Source organism: Dipodomys ordii, unplaced genomic scaffold (genome assembly GCF_000151885.1).
Source record: "Dipodomys ordii isolate 6190 unplaced genomic scaffold, Dord_2.0 Scaffold111, whole genome shotgun sequence".
NCBI classification, from domain to species: domain Eukaryota; kingdom Metazoa; phylum Chordata; class Mammalia; order Rodentia; family Heteromyidae; genus Dipodomys; species Dipodomys ordii.
The window spans coordinates 3154831-3173740 of NW_012267327.1; the positions used below are offsets into that span (position 1 = coordinate 3154831).

General features: G+C 35.6%; 1 protein-coding gene across 1 annotated transcript; it reads left to right on the forward strand.

Annotated features, from left to right (window-relative positions):
- The first annotated feature begins 7479 nt into the window (after positions 1-7479).
- On the forward strand, positions 7480-17627 carry Hhla2 (HERV-H LTR-associating 2). Its single transcript, XM_013028506.1, is given in 6 exon segments — positions 7480-7505; positions 8172-8241; positions 8243-8280; positions 14087-14424; positions 17286-17492; positions 17494-17627. Coding segments are annotated over 6 exon segments (813 nt in total).
- The last annotated feature ends 1283 nt before the right edge of the window (positions 17628-18910 follow it).

Sequence of the window (18910 nt, forward strand, 5' to 3'; positions counted from 1 at the left end):
GAAAGTGTGGGACACCCTACAAGAAAAATTGAGTCCTGTTTCCTAGGAGGTCAGGATAAACTTAAGATATTTCTCTTTTTTCCCTCTCTTGTTTCACAGAACTCGAACCTTTCTGCCTCAGGATTTGATTGTGTGTAGATGACAAGTCTGAAGCAATGAGCTATCTAAACAAAACGTGTGTGGTAGACTTGACTCTGATCTTCCCAGACTCTCACTCATACAACACAATGCTAACCACTGTAATTAAGAAATGACTGACTGAGCTAGGCTAGCAGTGTTCCTTTCTTATTAACTATCCAGTCAGGTTAGAAACAGTTTTTAATTCTAAAGATAGCAAGCCACTAATTCAGGTACCTATAGGCAGATGTACTTTCCAGAAAGCGGCTTATTATCAAGTGTCATTTAATAAAAGTTCTTTAATGTTGTTCACAACTGGGAATGAATACATAAAGATTCCTCATACTACTTCCTTGATGATCATATTCAGTACCATGTTACCCACCCCCAAACCTTGATACCTTGATATATAGATACAGGAAGAAATTCTTCTGGGTTTGAAAAAATGATACAGGGATTGAATTGGAGTGATTAATTTCATACTGGAGAATGAAAAATAGTGGATAGATCATTTGCCATTCAATAAGCATATTAAAATGTAACAATGTTGACCAGCTCAAGATGGAATTCTTATGCCAGAATGATGTAATAAACCTAAACTAACACAAGTAGGAAGCTTCGTATTTATTTCAGTGTAGCCCAAGAGTGCACACTATCATTTCAGACCTCTCATTATTTTAGTTCCTATCCTTTGATTTGACACAGTTAGGCTCAGTGGTTTGTCTTAGTTAAAAAGTTAAGTATGTAAATTGAATTTTGTAAATTTAAAAAGAATCATCCAAGCTCAGAGCTGGTGGCTTCTGCTTATAATACTAGCTAGTCAGGAGAATGAAATCTGAGGATCTCAACCTGAAGCTAGCCTACACAGAAAAAGCTGTGACACCTCTTCTCTCCAGTTAACTACCAAAAAAAAAAAAAAAAAGGAAGTAGTGCTATGGCTCAGTGGTAGAGCGCTAGCCTAAGCAAAAAAGCTCAGAGAGCAACCCAGGCAATGAATTCAAGCCCCAGGATTCACACACACACACACACACACACACACACACACACACACACACACACACACACACACACCAAAATGCATCCATTTTCTAGGCTTCTGGCAAAGGCAAAATCAAGGCCTTGTTCTATGACTGAATCCACTATTTGATATATTAAATTATCTTTATCATCCTACTTAAACCCATAAGATACTGTCCCATCTTTCTATTATTTTCTTTGTTGAAAATGTATTCAAATTGTTCCCAAACAGTTGATCCCCTGGGCTTTTATTGACCACTCTCATTTTTCACCATTACTACTCTCACACCAGATACAACAGATTTTCCCCATTTATTTTATGACTTTTAAAAAATTTAGCCTTCCCAATGTACATCCATCCTGTTCAATTTACTTTTGCAGAAACAGTAAGTTTGTTATTTATTTAAGTAGCATACATTTTGTTAGCTTATTTAATGGCGTTAACACTCTGAAGTGGTGGTAGTCAAAGTGTGCACAGTGTGACACTCTAGCTTCCTGGAGACATCTGCTTTGCCATGGGAATTATCAGTATGTTTTAAAAAAGGACAGGTGACTATTGTTGAGAAAACGTTGGTCTTACATCTGCACATTCTCAACACTTCTCTTAATAGAATCTTGTACTTTTTATGGTACTGGGGTTTGAAGTTGAGGTCTTGTGCTTGCTTGGCTGCTGTTGGATGATTTGTTTGGAGACAGAATCTCATATTTCTACCTGAACTGGCTTCTAACCTTTATCCTCCAGATCTCAGCTTCTAGAATAACTAGGATTAGAGGCAAAGGCATCACCTCCCAGCTCTTGCTCCATTTTATGAGCTCAATGAAGTGCCTGCTATCTGTCTTCTTAACTATGCTAATGTCTTTTGTCTATTTTTTTTTCTTTCGGCTTTGCAATATTCTTGCTAAAAACAAAAACAAAACCCATTCCCTGGCTCTATTCCTTCTTTTATAGAGCATTACTGAAGAGAATTATATAATCTACCCATTTTGGAAAAGGAAAATTTTTATGATTGGAGTCTGAGCTGGAAAATGATAACTTGAAGCCATGAGCAATGCCCTGGATTTTTCTGTGTAACGTGGTCTCAAAGACCAGTCCCACCTGAGGTGAGAATCTGTGGACAAGTAATGAGATAATGTTCTCCTTATCTGTAGGAAGCCTGTAAGGAAATGCAGGCAGCAGGGTGGAGCAGACATAGAAGCTAAGTGAGGATGTGGCTTTCAATTATGGCTTTAGCCTGAACTCAAAGGCACTCTAAATCATAGACCATTTCAAGCCTTTAAGCCACCACGGTGGCAGGCAGTGGTGAGTGAGTTTAATTCCTAAAACTGTAGCTCCCATCACTCCAGCACAGTCTTAGAAGAAGGCTTCCATTATGTAAGCAGGTAGCAGCAGCTACAGGCGTGAAAATTGAACTGATTAAAGCAATTGCAGGAGATCTGGGCAGGTGATCCACTAACTGCTAATTAGCAAAGTATCAGACATTCAGTGAGTGACATTTTTTTAAGCAGCTTGTTTTATTGAGCCCAGTTAATGAAACAGGCCTTACCTGTTGTTTTCCAAGGCCTCTAAAGGGTTGGGGTGGAGGTTGCCCTGGCCCAGGGTTACTTCCACATTTCCGGAATCATAGGCTGACCTCAATTCTTCTGGGAAGCCCTGTTTTAGCATGCCCTCCATTGGACATTCCACAGTGGGAGCTTGAGCATCTGCAGAGTCTGAGCATTATCCAAAGAGATTCACAGATACCTTGGCTTTTGCAGTCTGTATTTTCAGATATTTTCAAATATGAAGTAACATACAGTGAAAAAGCTATGTAATAGGCCATGGCATATCACTTCCCCATTGGCTTCTATAAGGGGCCACACCTAGGAAGAAATACAAGGAGTTATTTTGACCACAGAACATTTTGACCAGTGAAAGTAACCTGACGGTAGAATTCCTTTGGGTCCCTTCTTGTAGGGGATTTCTTTGAGGTGCTGTGGTTCTTAGAGCTTTGGCTAGGCTAGAGCCTGTTTTATTCCGTTCTAATTGTTAACAGACCACCATCATCTCTATCTTCTTTCTGTTTTTTGTTTCAGTTCACTTTTCTTTCACTGTCCTGTGTTTTTACCTCTCCTTCCTCTTCCAGAATGTATCAGCACATACTCCTGTCCTGCTTTCTAAAACAAAAGAAAAAAAACTAAACTAAAAGGATCCCAAGGTAAATATGGCATCCTGAAACATTCAAACTTTCACCCAATATAAGAGTCCTCTAAGTGGTGCAATTTTGCTATAAAACATCAGGGGAGATATTTTGAGTATAGAGAAAATAATCCTAGCAGTGTTCTTTTGTTCTTTTTCTGTCTAAACAAAGTCAATCCTATTAAAATCTAAGTGGATGCTAAGGAGAAATCCCCAGGATGCTACACAGCATTTTCCTTCTGTTTCCTTTTTTTTTTTTTTTTTTTTACAAATTGGATTGGTGCCATGAACACTGTGGAAAGACAATGAATTTAAAGCCAGCGCAGACGAGAACATAGCACCCTGAAATCTGCTTTTACTCTAAGGAATTCAAAACAATGAACTGACATAAAGATGTGAATTTTCTTCTAACCTAAAAGGCACTTTGACTTGTTCTATGACTCTGGCCAGTTAGAAACCAGCAGCTATTAGACTAGGACTAGTCTTGTGTTACTGATGTGAAGGTTCGTTAGCCTGCCACAACCACAAATGATATTTGTCATTGTCATAATTGGTACTGATGGTTCCTCTTAGTTGGTCTATAGCTATTAAAATGGATGTAGGGTTTACCATCACATTATCCTTATTTTATACTTGTAGAATTGGTCTAAGTTTTCTCTTTTTCTGATTAGTTTTAACATCTGGATTTCTCTTTTGATATGTTCATTACAGAGACCATTCTCTTTGTCTGTTCTCCCTTACATCTGGAATCTAGCCAAAGTGTGCCAAGCAAGATGATTCTAACATTTGAACCCTTTTGTAAGTACTCTGATTGCAACTTGGATAGCTTCAGTTTAATCCAAGGTAGACACTTTCTGCTACTTCTGAGAGGAAAAAAATGTCTAAAAATAAAACTTAGACATAAAAATAGGGCCAAATACTCATTAACTGCCTCACTTAGCTGAATACTGAAATTATTTCTACAGCACTAAATTAAGTCTTTGTATAGAAGAAGTTGAATTTTTTTTAGTTCATAGTACTTTATCTTAGAGATGATAAATGGGTTACTGTAATTTGTCATTTTATTCAAAATACATGAATTAAATAGTCTCAAGTATCCAATTTTCAGCTCATGCTCACGCTGACCCGTAAGTGGAGCTCTTTCATCCATGAGTCTTTAGGAATATGTTTTGTGGGTCTCTGTGGGAGAGGTTGAAGAAGCAAGCAGCCAGAGTATTGTATGTTAGGGCAAAGAATTTGGATCTTACTGAGCGTGATGGGAAACCACTGCAGGGGTTTAATTAGAGTAATGTCATAGAATGACTTGTATGCTTTAAAATGACTCTTGATTGTGAGGTTGATGGTAGATAGTAAGGAGGCAAGGGTTGAGAAAGCATAATCAGGTAAATGTCTATTTTTAGATACCCGTGTAGGCGATGACAATGACTCTGGAGTAGAATGCTAACAGTAGAGTTGGAAAGAAATGGACAAGTGGATTTGATATGGAGCCTGAGGGAATGGTAGAAACAAGGTTGTTTCTGGCTTAAACAATTGCAAGAATGTGGTACCAATTGTTTCCTGTCGGAGGAATACAGTACTTTTGCTGTTTTGTTTCCCACTGAACAATGAGACATAGACTGAGTCCGTGATCAAAGATTCATATCAAACTTTGGGATTTCTGTAGAGAAATACATGTCAAATTATAAATTGAATGAATGACCTTAATTCAACAGATCAGTTTGAGATTCCTTGGCATATAAATAACTAGTCTTGAGGCCATGGAATAAAAGAACTCACCTAGAGAGTAATGGAGAGAGTATAAATAAAGCAGCCCATATCCACATAAACAGAGCAAGTAGAAGAGAACCTGTAATGGACTTACCAGGAGTAACACTGAGTAAGGAACATGTAAGCAATAAGTAGGATAAATGTGGTATTCCAAAACCAAGAGCAGGATCTTACAAGAGGAAGTAAGCAATCAATTGTGTTGAACTCTGGGGTGAAGTTGAATACAACAATAAATGATGTCACTGTTCTGCAGTTACAGTGACAATGGCAGTTTTTGATGCCATATAGGGGTGATTGTAAAAGAAGGAATGAGAACAGCTATTTAGACCATTAGTTTAAGAATTAATGGGGCTAGAAAGAGGCAAATAGCTAATTGAGAATCAGAGGGGAATTTTGTTTTTTCACTCATGTACTGAAGATGGGCAATAATGGACCATTTATGTTTATGGAATTGATCTAGAAAAGAAGAGAGGATTTTACGATGAATATAGAGAGGATATATATATTTGCAGGGACAAATTTCCTAATGCAAAATGTGAGAAGTTCAGAATACAGTGAAGGATTTGGGTTTGAGTAAGAGGAGAAGGGAAAGAAGAAAGGGTAGACAGGTGTTAATAGGTTGGTTGAATTGCTGGTGAGAGAATGAGAGAGCATCTATAACCAATCAACACTAATTAATGAAGCAAGACTGGAAGGGAAATTGGAAAAGGAGATGCTGGAAATTTGATAGCAACCATTGGAGTCATTCTGCAGAGCCAGGAGGTAAACCCACAGTAAGAGTTTGAAGAAGTGTCCCAAAGTTATATTAAACAAGATAGCTTTCAGTTACTTTTGTTTAGAAAGATGTTGAGATAAAATTTAAGTTTTTATTTGGCCTATTAAGACAAAAATATTTTAAATATTTATATAATAGTAGAAATAAAATTCATAGATAATAATTGTGATACATATCTTTTCATATATGATACATATTCTTTCATACATTTTACATGCAAGTATATTTCTAAGAAGGAATATAAAGGTTTTATTTTTAACTAACATTGTTTTATAATAGCTTTCAAATATTTTTATGTATATTTTAATATTGTATATGTAATATAATTTTCCAATTATTATGTATATATGTATGTATACTAGGACATGTATAGTCAGGTAGAAAAGCCCCTTTTCATTGTATATTCAATTATTTTCTTCTAATATTTAAAATATGAAAAGAAACTATAAATTATTAATCTATCAAGTTTTATATTGATAATGGTCTCTGACAAGTTTTTAATATAGTTCTAATTATTCTAAAATTTCATTTCTCACAATAAATTTAAAATATATTTTTTCAATCTTCCACACAGATTTCTTAAAATCTTTTAGTAATTTTTTAAAACAAATTTTAAACTATTCATTCAACAAGCTCTAAAAGAGAAAAATGAACTACTATCCTACCATCTAGGAAAATCAGTTGTATTTTAACTGAAACTATGCTCTATTTACATGGTTGGTCATCTCTATTTGGTCTCTTTTTTGGTTTGTTATATAGCTTTTGGCAGCCAGAAAGCAGTGACTCATACCTGTAATCCTAGCTACCTAGAAAATTTAAGATCTAGAGGATTGAGATTCCAGTTCTGCCTTGGCAGGAAAATACTGGAAACTCTTATCTCCAAATAGCCAGAAAAGATCACTTCTGAGGACATGGCTCAAGTGGTAGAGTGATTTCTAGCAGGCATAGGGCTAAACTGAAACCACAATACGTCCAAATACAGAAAGAAAACAAAAAAGCTCTTCAGTTAATACATTTGTACATAGTTGCATACAATCCAACATATTTACTTTGTTTTTAAGTTTATAATCTAAACCTAGATTATAATTCATTACATTCATTTTTTTGTCTCTCTGGGCCTGATTTACTTCACTTAATTTAAGTTTTTCCAGGTCTCTCCATCCCTTTACAAATGGTACAGTATTGTTCTTTCTAATGGATGAGTCAAATTCCATTCCACATTTTCTTGATTCATTCATCCATTGGGGACTATCTGGGCCATTCCACCATACCTTGGTTATGGTGAATAATACTGCAATGAACAAAGTTATTCTGGTGGCTTTACTGTATCCTGGTTTCAACCTCCATACTACTGCTTAGAGTGGTTAAACAGGTTTACATTCCTACCAACCACTGTAATAGAATTCCTTTTTGGTTACATCTTTGCCTGTAACTGTCTAAGTTCAACAAAATAAATGCCAGGAAGTGGGTACTTTAAAGGGGTGGGGTGGGGCCAAGAGGTAGGGGTAGATAAATGCAAAGAAGAGTCAATAATTAAATAAATATCCTTCAAAATAAAGAGAAGTGAGGGAAGGAATGGGTAGGGGAGAGGTGAGTGAGAATATTGAGGGAAGTGACATTGATTAAGATGCATTTGATTCGTAGACTGCTTTGGTAAATGGTGACTCCTTTGTACAACTTAAAGATTTTTTTTAAAAAAAAGAACAACAAAAAACCCCAGCTCTTGCAAACCATGTTTTTCATGGCTTCCTTATAGCGTTCACTACTGCTGGATATTTATGATTATATTCCCAGGTTTCAGCTGATTTTCCTGTGTGATTATAAATAATACCAGCATTCAAATCATTGATAATAGTGAATTGAAATTGTTTTAGTGTATTTTTTTGTAAAAGTAATATGTGTCCTTTGTAGAAAGCTTTATAAAGAACAGAAATGATCATCCTATAAACCACTATGGAGTCAGTGTCAAATCTTCATTCAATAGCCATTTTTTAGCATCTATCATATAGCAGGTATTGCTCTAGATGAGAAACTGCTCTTCAGAATGAACCGTCTAGTGTACATATAGAGATAGATACTGCTAGTGTCCTGTGTGCAAAAACTATGTATGTGTTTTTAAAGGACCCATGATATATAAAGGTTGTATTACAATCTGATTTCTGTCCTTTAACATACTAAGAACATCTATCATTGAACTTTTATGATATTATATTTAATGGCTACTGAAGAATTAGTTGTTTGACTCTGCAATTGTTTGAACTCTGGGAGTCAGATAATGTAATTCACTTAAATTCCATTTTTTGCATTTTAAATCCATAGCGTGCATTCCTTTCTTCTGACAACTCATATGACCACCACCAGACATGAAGGCGCAGTCGGTGCTATTTTCTTTGCCTCATTATAATACGGTCTCTCAATGGATTTCAAGGCAATTCCTTTTGTAATACAAAATTGGATAATTGGATAGAAATAGGACTATTGTGCATCTCTAATCTGAAATCCAAAATGCTCCAAAATCCAAACTACTTTGAGTTTTGATGTGATGCCACAAATGGAAAATTGTACAGCTGACTTCATATGACAGATAGAATAAAAATATGGGCCCATTGAAAATACTTGGGTCCGATCTCCAAATTATTTTATAATTTTAATGCAGATATTCTAAATCTAAAAAAAATTCACATTTCTGTTCTGACACATTTTTTAGATAAGGAAAATTCAATATGTATTTCCTCCACAACCTTAGTATTATTGTAAATTTTCCTAAATTTTTAATTTATTAGAAACAGTCTGAAAGTCTGGGTAAAAATTGAAAATCATGTTTTCTTCCTACCACTCTCATTAATAAGTTATTTCTTACTAGAAATAACATCATTAGAAAGATTGATTGGTTGTTTTAAGTGGAAACTAGCACATGAAGGAGGCATTATTAACTTTGTTATTCTATGATAGAGCAGTTAGGGAGATAACAATTACTCCTTTTTCTGCTCACATTTCCATGATTTTCTCTTAGTGTAATTCCATATTCCTCTAGCTCTCAGATAAAAACTAAATCTCTGAGAAGTAGAACATGGCAAAGGTCCACAGGAACTTACTCCACTGTCCAAGGCCCTTTCTCATTTTAATATCTTGGAATCCACAGAAAAAAACATAAGATACACTTAAAATTATTTTGTAAATGAGCCAAAGAATCTGTGTACTATTTTTAGTGCCATGAAGTGGCTAGATTTTGTGGAGAAGGGTGTTTTTGTTTTTTTTTTTTTTTTACAAAAACCTTAACTGTGTTGAATTCATTTTCTTTTTGAAATCAACTTTTGAAACTAACAATAGCATGAAGGAAATTAATAGGATTTGAATTACATATTTTAATCCAAAATAACATGGCATAAATCTGCTTTGACTGATTCATAGAATACTTTAAAAGTAGTTCTAAAATCAAAGTAAACAAGTCATTTCATTTTTTCATTTGGACTGTCCTTCATGTCTTCTCCTGCTTCAGACTAGCATATATTCCTGACAGATTATTACACCCAGAATTTCTTGCTACATGGCCCAATCATGCTGCTATATTAATTTTTTGTTTTCTATCTCTAGCTAGCTAAATTAGTTATTATTATTATTATTGTGAGTTTTAAAAGTAAATGTGTTCTAGCAATGGGAATCAACAAGACCTCTATGGGACAAAATTGAAAGGCAGACTTGATCCAGGGAATAGGAAAGTAGTGCATCATCTATGCTTTTTAGAGGTGGGGGATGCTGGGCCCAAGGGCCATATTAGACCCTCAGAATCATTTGGTACATGACAGATATGCATGCTTCTCTTCAGCTGCCATGGCCTGTGCTCCTCTATAGTGAATTTTGTATAGACCTCCAATTATGTGATAAATATCCAAACAGCTCTTGGCAGAAAAAGAATCCCTACCCCTATTTTGGACTGTTGCCAATTCTCATAGATACTCAGTTAACATGGAATAAACTCAAGCAGAGTTTCATGGCTTGATTCTAATTAGACAGTGTAAGATTATTTATGATATAATCTTTAAAATCAGTCAGGCAGCTGAGATAGGCAGGCTCTTCCAGGTAGTCCCTAAATAATCCTTGACAATCACCCAACACTAATCCTCTTTGTAACATCTCTGTTCTGTTTTTAGAAACAGTTTTTTTCATTTCTAATGACCATATTAATATGGATGGGCAAATTGTCATTGAAAGGCTGAATGAGGATCTAATTCTCCCTTGCTCATTAAAAGTGGACCTGACATTGTGACTCACTGGAACATTAACAAAACAACAACAACAATGTCTACAGGTACTACAACTAGAGAGACCAGCTGAAATACCAGTATTTCAAATACAGAGTCAGGATGTCCCTTATTCACAGTGGGCTTCACAATGAGAATGCCTCTCTACTTGTATTAAATCTTCTGGATGAAGGGAGCTGGAAACAACACACACACACACACACACACACACACACACACTAAAGGTGGGAAGTGTGCAAGTAAGTTTTAGTAGACTTCGTGGTATCATTTGATGTTATTTCTGAAATTTCTTCTTCCTAATATTTCAGCATCTCCCTTCAAAGCAATTTCAAAAATTTGCCTCATTATTTTTTAAAGCACAGTATCTCATAGTATGGACATATAATGTATCTGTTACTACCATTCCACTGATTGCAAATATTCAGACATTCCCAGTGCTTTTTATTATGTTGTGGTGAATACTTTTGTACTTGCATTTGATGCTGGGAAATTTGCTTAAATAAATGATCAGAGTTAATATTCTATGGTAATGATAGAAATATGAGTGGCCCTTTTCATTTCAGTCCTATCAGCACTAAATATTCTAAATTTTCTACCAATATGACTAAAAGTTTCAACATTTTTATTTATTTTTTCTGTAATAAACATAAATTTACTTCTTATAATGTTTTTATGTTTTCTGTAATAACCATATGCTACTAAACTATAACTAGTTAATATAGTGACTCTTGTCAATTCTCATCAATCAGTTTAAGCCATTCAGGATTAGAGATGGCATATTTCTAATTCACCAGACCCCCATGAACTCCTTTTTTTTCGGGGGGGGTCCGGTTGTGGGGTCTAAACTCTGGGCCTGGGCGCTGTCCCTCAGCTCTTCAGCTCAAGGATAGCGCTCTACCACTTGAGCCACAGCGCCACTTCCGGCTTTTTTCTTTTTGCTTATGTGGTGCTGAGGAATCGAACCCAGGGCCTCATGCATGCAAGGCAAGCGCTCTACCCCTGAGCCACCTTCCCAGCCCCAAACTCTTTGTTTTTAATTAACTTTTATTGTGAAAATACTGTACAGAGGGGTTACAGTTACATGAGCAAGGTAATTAGTACATTTCTTATCCAGCATTGTTGCCTCATCTTTGTTTTTCCCCTACTACCCCTTTCCCCCCTGCCTAAATTGTAAAGTTCATTCTTTGATATAGAGTCTTATACATCTCATTGTTGCAATGGGACAATCTGTATCCTTATTTAAATAATTTGTTTTTTTCATGAACTCTTGATAATACAGTCAGTTAATGATCACGTTGCAGATCATTACTTTAGTATAATTATAGGTATATAGCACATATTGCACTTCACTGTATTACAATTTGCCAATATTGTGTTGTTTTTACAGATTGAAGGTTTGTGGAAACACTGTATTAAGACTATTAATCATTTTTAACAGGATGTGTTCACTTTGTGTTTCTGTAGCACATTTTTGGTAATTCTAATAGAATTTCAAACTTTTTCCTTATTATCTATTTTATGGTGATCTATGATCAGTAATTTTCAATGTTACTATTGCAATTGCTTTGAGGATGCTAGAAACTGTCCATATAAGTAAATAAACCTAATAAGTAAATGCATGTTCTGACTGCCCTAACCACAGGCCATTCCCATGTCTTTCCCTCCCTATTATCTATGACAGCAATCTTTTTTTTTTTTTTTGGTCAAGGTGATGTATAGAGGGGTTACAGTTACATAAGTAAGGTAATGAGTACATTTCATGTCAAACTTGTTACCCCTTCCCTCAATTTTCTCCTACTTTCCCTCCCCTCCCACCTAGGGCAGCAATCATAAAAGTAGGCAAATTAATTATTCCACCTTGGACACCAGTCAAGTGAAAGGAAAAGTGCATGGTTCTCACTTTAAATCTTTAATTAGAAATAATTAGCAAGAACGAATGTCAAAAGTAAGATAAGCCACAGGCTTGACTTCTTGTGCCACACAGCCAGGTTGTGAATGCAAAGAAAAAATTGTCCAGGGAAATTAAAAATCCATTACACTGAATATATAAACAATAGGAAAGAAAACTACCTTATTGATGATATGGAGAAAGCTTTAGAGGTTGATGGTAGGTCAAATGAGCTACAACCTTCCCTTAAGCAAAGCCCAGACCAGAATAAGGTAAGGTGCTAATTTCTGTGAAGGCTGAAAAAAGCAAGGAAGCTTCAGAGGATGTTTGAAGCCAAAGAAGTTGTTTCATGAAGTACAGGTCTGAAGTAGTCTTCATAATGTAAGTGTTAAGATGAAGCAGCAAATGATGGTGTAGATGCTGCAAGTTACCCACATGATCCAGCTAATTGATAAAGATGGCTATATTAACCAACAGGTTTTCAGCTTAGATAAAATAGATTCCTATTGGAAGAAGATGATATCTTAGAGTTTCACAGCTAGAGAGAAGTCAATGCATGGGTTTGATGCTTCAAAGGACAAACTGATTCTCTTATTAGGGATTAAAACTGTTAAAGACTTGAGGTGAAGGCAATTCTCACTTATCATTCCAAAAATACAAGGACCCTTAAGAATATTACTAAATCTACTCTTTCGTGCTGTATAGAGGGAACATCCAAACAAGGATGACAGGACATGTTTGCAACCTGGTTTGTTGAATATTTTAAGTATATTGTCAAGAACTGCTCAGAAAATAAGATTCTTTCAAATTATTACTGTTCATTGACAGTGCACCTGGTCACCCAAAAGGCCCAATGGAAAAGTAGCATGACATTAATATTTTCATGCCAGCTACACACCATCCATTTGGCAGTCTCACAAAATGCATCAGGGAATAATTCAAACTCTCAAGTCTTATTATTTGTAAAAATGCATTTTGTTAAGGCAATAGGTACTATAGCTAGTAATTCTGGGAGAATTACAGTGAAAACATTCTGGAAAAGAGTTTCCATTCTACACATGTGATTCATGAGGAAACGTCAAAATATTGACATTAATAGCAGTTTGGAAGAAGTGGGTTTCAACTCTAATGGATGATCTTGAGGCATTTAAATCTTCAGTGGTTGATGTAACTACAGACCAGCAAAATAGCAAGAGAACGAAATTAGAAATGGAGTTTCAAAATGGATTATTCCCACCTCATAATAACACTTTAATAGCTGTGGAGTTGCTCTTTATACATAAGCAAAAAAAGCTAGTTTCTTGAGATGGAATCTGCTCATGGTGAAGATACTGTGAAGTGACAACAAAGGATTTAGGGTGTTACAGAAACTGAGTAGATCAAGCAGTGGCAGGTGTAAAAGGATTGACTCTAAGAACTTTTATTATGGGTAAAATGCTATAAAAAACATCATATGGCATACAGAACATTTTCACGAAAAGTAGAACAATCTGATGCAGCAATCTTCACTATAGTCTTATGCTAAGAAATTGCCAGTCACCCAACCTTCCAGTACTTACCACTCTTGTCATTCAGTAGTCATTAATGTTGAGGTAAAACTCTCTTGACATAAAAAAGATTATACACCTTTGGTTCAGATAAATGTTAGAAACTTTAGACATATTTTTGAAGTATTACATACCTAAATATGTAATGATATAACATTTTCTATAATATATATTTGGCAGTGTACTTTATGATGAATTTTTTTGCTAGTACTTGTTTCTTCTGCTTCTTTACTCAGCTGCTTTACATCTGGAATCTGAACTGAAGTATAATTTTCAAACAGAGTCAAATAGGCTAAGTCAATGCTTGAATAGCACAGAGTGCTGCATTGAACTGCGATGTTCAGTGAGGCCATTTGATTAGTCAGCTATTTCGAGAGGATAAAGAGTGCTATTTTCTGTGTGTCCGTGCATGCGCTATTTTATTTTTCCTGGATAACAGTGCTCTGCCTTAAATTTTGACAGGAATTTTGTTTCACTTTGCTTTAAAAAAATTATTTCCAAGTTGTACTTACAACACTTAGCTTTTCATTTCAACAGTATTAAGAAGTATTCTGAGCAGATGGCCTACAAAGAAACTAAAAATGATAATTCCTTATGTGCCTTTGTTTCTTGCATACCTTTCCACATACCTGTAATGAAGTATGAAAATAGAAACACAAGCAGCTTCCTGAAATATTGTGTGCTTCATGTTTATCCTCTTCCACATCTCACATGGAAATGCTTTTGTCCCTAAATCACTAAAGGAGGATTTAATTATTTGGATTCATTCTATATCAACAGTATGGTGAACATTACAGGATCAAACTCATCTTATGAATGTAGTATTGAAAGCTCATTGCTAAAGCAAACATGGATAGGGTGATGGATACTGAAAGGTAGGCTCCATACAACTTTGTTTATTCAAAGCTGTATTAGAGGTTAAATAGTAATGAGTTCTGATCTACAAGGAAAGAAAAGGAGAGAAAAGAAAAACAGTTGTGACAGAATTTATCCTCACTGCCTGTGGTACCTTAAAAGCAATCATTTTAAATTCTGAACATTAGTTACGCGTTGATAAAAGTAATTTGTATCTATATATGTGTTTATTCAATGAGTGAAAATATTGTGAAATAGAAAGTGGCAAATCTATTGTTGAGTGTTATGGTATTTCTCTATGGCTCAACCTCCAAACAAGATTTTCTACCTGCATTGCACTTTAGAGTCAAGAAAGGACAACTTGTCTCACAATAAAATATTAACGAACACAATTATTATTGCTGTGGTTTCATTTCTTTATGAAGTATTATTTCACTGATCATTTTTCCAATGCCTTTATGGTGGCATGACCAATTTTCACCCTCCTCATTTTCAATTAGTTGAACAAACTCAAATCCTGCTCAATCTGTCTCTAACTTATTTAAGAAATCTAACTTATTTAAGAAAATATTAAATGGAAGATAAGTTGATATCCCCTAATTTGCTTTCAAATGGGATTATTGTCTTATATTTATTAGAAGTAGAGTGAAACATCTCTGTAAATTTTCCTTATAATGTAAAGTTGAGATTATCTAGTCGGGCCAGTCTTCCCTTCCACAGGGTTTCATAGTCTGAAAATTCTGAAGTGATGATTCCCCACCTCTACCTGATTCTACTATTTTCTTTTTTTTTTTTTTTGGGTCCGGTCATGGGGCCTGAACTCTGGGCCTGGGCGCTGTCCCTCAGCTCTTCAGCTCAAGGCTAGTGCTCTACTACTTGAGCCACAGCGCCACTTCTGCTTTTTTCTTTTTGCTTATGTGGTGCTGAAGAATTGAACCCAGGGCCTCAGGCATTCAAGGCAAGCGCTCTACCACTGAGCCACCTTCCCAGCCCTGATTCTACTATTTTCAAGACAAGGTTACTTGATGTCCATTTCCATCATTAGGCAGCAATAGAAATATGAAAAAGTGTTGAAAATGTCACTATTGTAAATATTTTCTTTGAAAACTAGCCATTACTCAACTTTCTTACAATTTATATACTGAAGCACAAAGAGCTCCTTAAATTTAGTATGCTGTTTTGTCATGTACTGTTTGGAAATCTATAAACTAAGCTTTGTTACTATCAGACAACAAATATCAGTTTATTGTAAACTTATACTACTCATTTCTTTACCAATAACATCTTGAAAAAAACATAGTAAGTCTAAACTGTGAAGGCATAATTTTCCTATTCAGTGGTAGCATGAATGGAATTACTATAGAATGTATGTTTACAGAATTTTCATAAGGACAACAAATTTTAAGACTAATACGATATTCCAGGAGAATATAGGCACTTAAGGTGAAATGTATAGTATACGTAAAAGGACAGAGGAGAAAAATTACCAAGAGTTATGCAAGTACAAGGTAAGAATGAAATAACAAGAGGTAAAAAGGAAAAAGAAACACAGATGAAAAACTCACACTTTTCTAAGAAATTGAAGTGGATTTTGGATAAAGGATGGAGCAAAAGAAAGCATGCGAATGAGTAGAAGAAGCATCAGAGAGATGGTGGATTTATGTATTAGAAGTTTTCGTGTGACATACTCTCTTGCAGATAGTTTTGAACAAAGCAGAAAACAAAGATGGGAGATCACAAATAAGTACAGGAAAAGAAGGGCAAGATGACCTAGAGCTGGAGCTGAAGAAACAAATTGACAATATCTCTCAGAGTTCCTCCTCTAAAAAAAAAACTCAGGCTAGTAGATTACTCTACATACCGTTTGAAGTATATGACCTGTATAGGAAAAAGGAACTTATCTAAGTAAAGTGACAAGAAGTCATTGAGGCCATAAAAGTAACATACAAGAACAGTTGTGGGGTAGGTTGACTAACAAGGTCTTCCTAGGAAGCAGCAGCATGTGAAGATCAATGGGAGAATATGCTTTAAAAGCTACAGAACTGGAGGTGTGGCTCAAGTGGTAGAGCAACCATAAGCAAAAAAACCCCAAACACACACACACACACACACACACACACAGAGTTAGTAGCATGGAATGTATTCAAGAGTTCTGTTGTGTGGCACCCTGGTGCCACAGAATACAGACCTATAGCCAATAGATACTTGATAAAGGAGCCAAAAGTACAGGTTGTAAGAAAGACAGCCTCTTACACAAATGGTGCTGGCAAAATTCACTATGTGCAGAAAAATGAAGCTAGATTCTTACATATTACCCTGTACCAGAATCAATTCCAAATAGATCAAAGACCCCAATCTAAGGCCAGATATGTAAGTTTATCTTTTTGGGGGAGAGTAAAGGGGGAACACAGAAATGGTGGGGCAAAGGGTGAACAAATGTAGTAGTGATACTCTCTAGACACTGTGATGAAAATGAACTATACAGCTTGGGGAGGGGGCTCAGGAGGGAAAAACTGGGAGAATATGAGGGAAGGGGTGACATTGTTAAAAAAATATACTCATTACCTGACGTATATGACTGTAACTGCTTTGTCCATCACCTTTACAATAAAATTAAATAAATAAAAATAAAAGATGCATTATCTCATAAGAAAGTCCTGGTTTAACCTTTCTTAGAGGCCTAATCTTGGAAGAAAACTTTGAAATGATTTCCATACAGCTTTTTTAAATTATAAAACTCTGCTGTACAACTATCTAATCACTGTCCAAAAGTTATTTCCATAGATATTAGTATTACGGTTTTCATATTCTCCCTAGTGTAAATTAGAATATTAATTTGAAAATTTTGTCTTTATTGATGTGTGCTTTTGTGTTCTGTTAGAGAACCTTCATAAGCTGCAAGGTGAACACATTTCACTCTCATATGAAATTGTCAGACGTCTTTTTCCACCTAATCAAAACTTCAATGTTACTTGGTGCAGAATAGAAAATAGGAATTCCTTTATCTTGGTTTGCTATTGGAGCTCTTCACAAACTGCTACTATTAATGAATCTTGATTCTTGTGGAACAAAAAACTGATAAATGACTTTAAGAGATCTTAGTCCTTCAGACAGTGGAAAATATTTATGCAACATTTTTTCAAGTGAACGAACTTTATTCACTGTCTACTAACTGCATGTAGATCAGTTGCAGTTGCAAGTAGAGTTGGCTAGTGGGTTATGAATATTCAAAAGGGAAATTTTACTCACACACACACACACACACACACACACACACATATTTCTCTGAATATCATCTACAGGTAAAATGCTTGTCAGAATGGTGGAAATACCTTCCCTCTTTTGACCACCAAAAAGTCCTGTACTAAAAATTTACTCCTCTACAATTTCTTTATCATAGTTTCATGGTTTCAGAAGAGGTTGACCCATATGTTTTGGTAATAGGCTGAATCTCTTCAGTTCCTTTACTGATCTGCAGAATATGTATTTTAGGGTTAAGGTTTCGGACTTGTGACTACAATCATAGAAAGAATTGGGATCCCTCTGAATTTGGGGATCCCTCTGAATCCTGTTAACTTGGTGGAAATAATCACCACAGAATACTTAATATACTCATTTTTGCCACGTTTAACTGCCAAAATTCAATATTTATAATGTTGCTAGTCCATTAACCAGAGTCATGGAATGTATACCATAAAGCAGGCTCTCTTAGTAATCTAGTTAGGAGACCACAGCAGCAATTTTTCTTGCCATAGTAAGGATATTTAAATTAATGCAACACATAATGTATTATATACAGGATTAAAAAATCATTTCAGTAATACAAATTAGGAGAAATAGATTTAAAGGTTTTGGTGATTCTATGTATTGACTGGAGATAAGGGCACAGGCTTGTCTTTGGGCTAGGCAGTCTTCATATAGAAGCTTCTAGATAGTAGGGCTGGGAAGGTGGCTCAGTGTAGAGCGCTTGCCTTGCATGCCTGAGCCTCTAGGTTCGATTCCTCAGCACCACATAAGCAAAAAGAAAAAAAGCCGGAAGTGGCGCTGTGGCTCAAATGGTAGAGCGCTAGCCTTGAGCTGAAGAGCTGAGGGACAGCGCCCAGGCCCTGAGTTCAGGCCCCACAACTGGATCCCCCCCCCAAAAAAAGAAGCTTCTAGATAGTAATGATAACATTGTCTTTGAAGAACTGCCATTTGGATGGTATAGGATGGAACACCGAGGATACGTTCAAAGCCCCAGTATTTCTCCAAAATAAGTGTCAATTTTATGCAAAATACAGTGAAGCCTGCATTCTATTTATAAAACTGTTTCTGCATGTTGGATTCATTTTAGAGTGTAGTAAAATAATCAGGAAGAATGTGTCTGAAGACCACATATGGCCCTTCTTCCTAACCAGAAATCTAATTTTCAGTTCACATGAAGTGAAGCATCAGGATGATTCTATCTCTGTTAATGAAAAAGGACTTTTCAAAACCTCTCATTCCCAAGTAAACCCTGACCAAGAG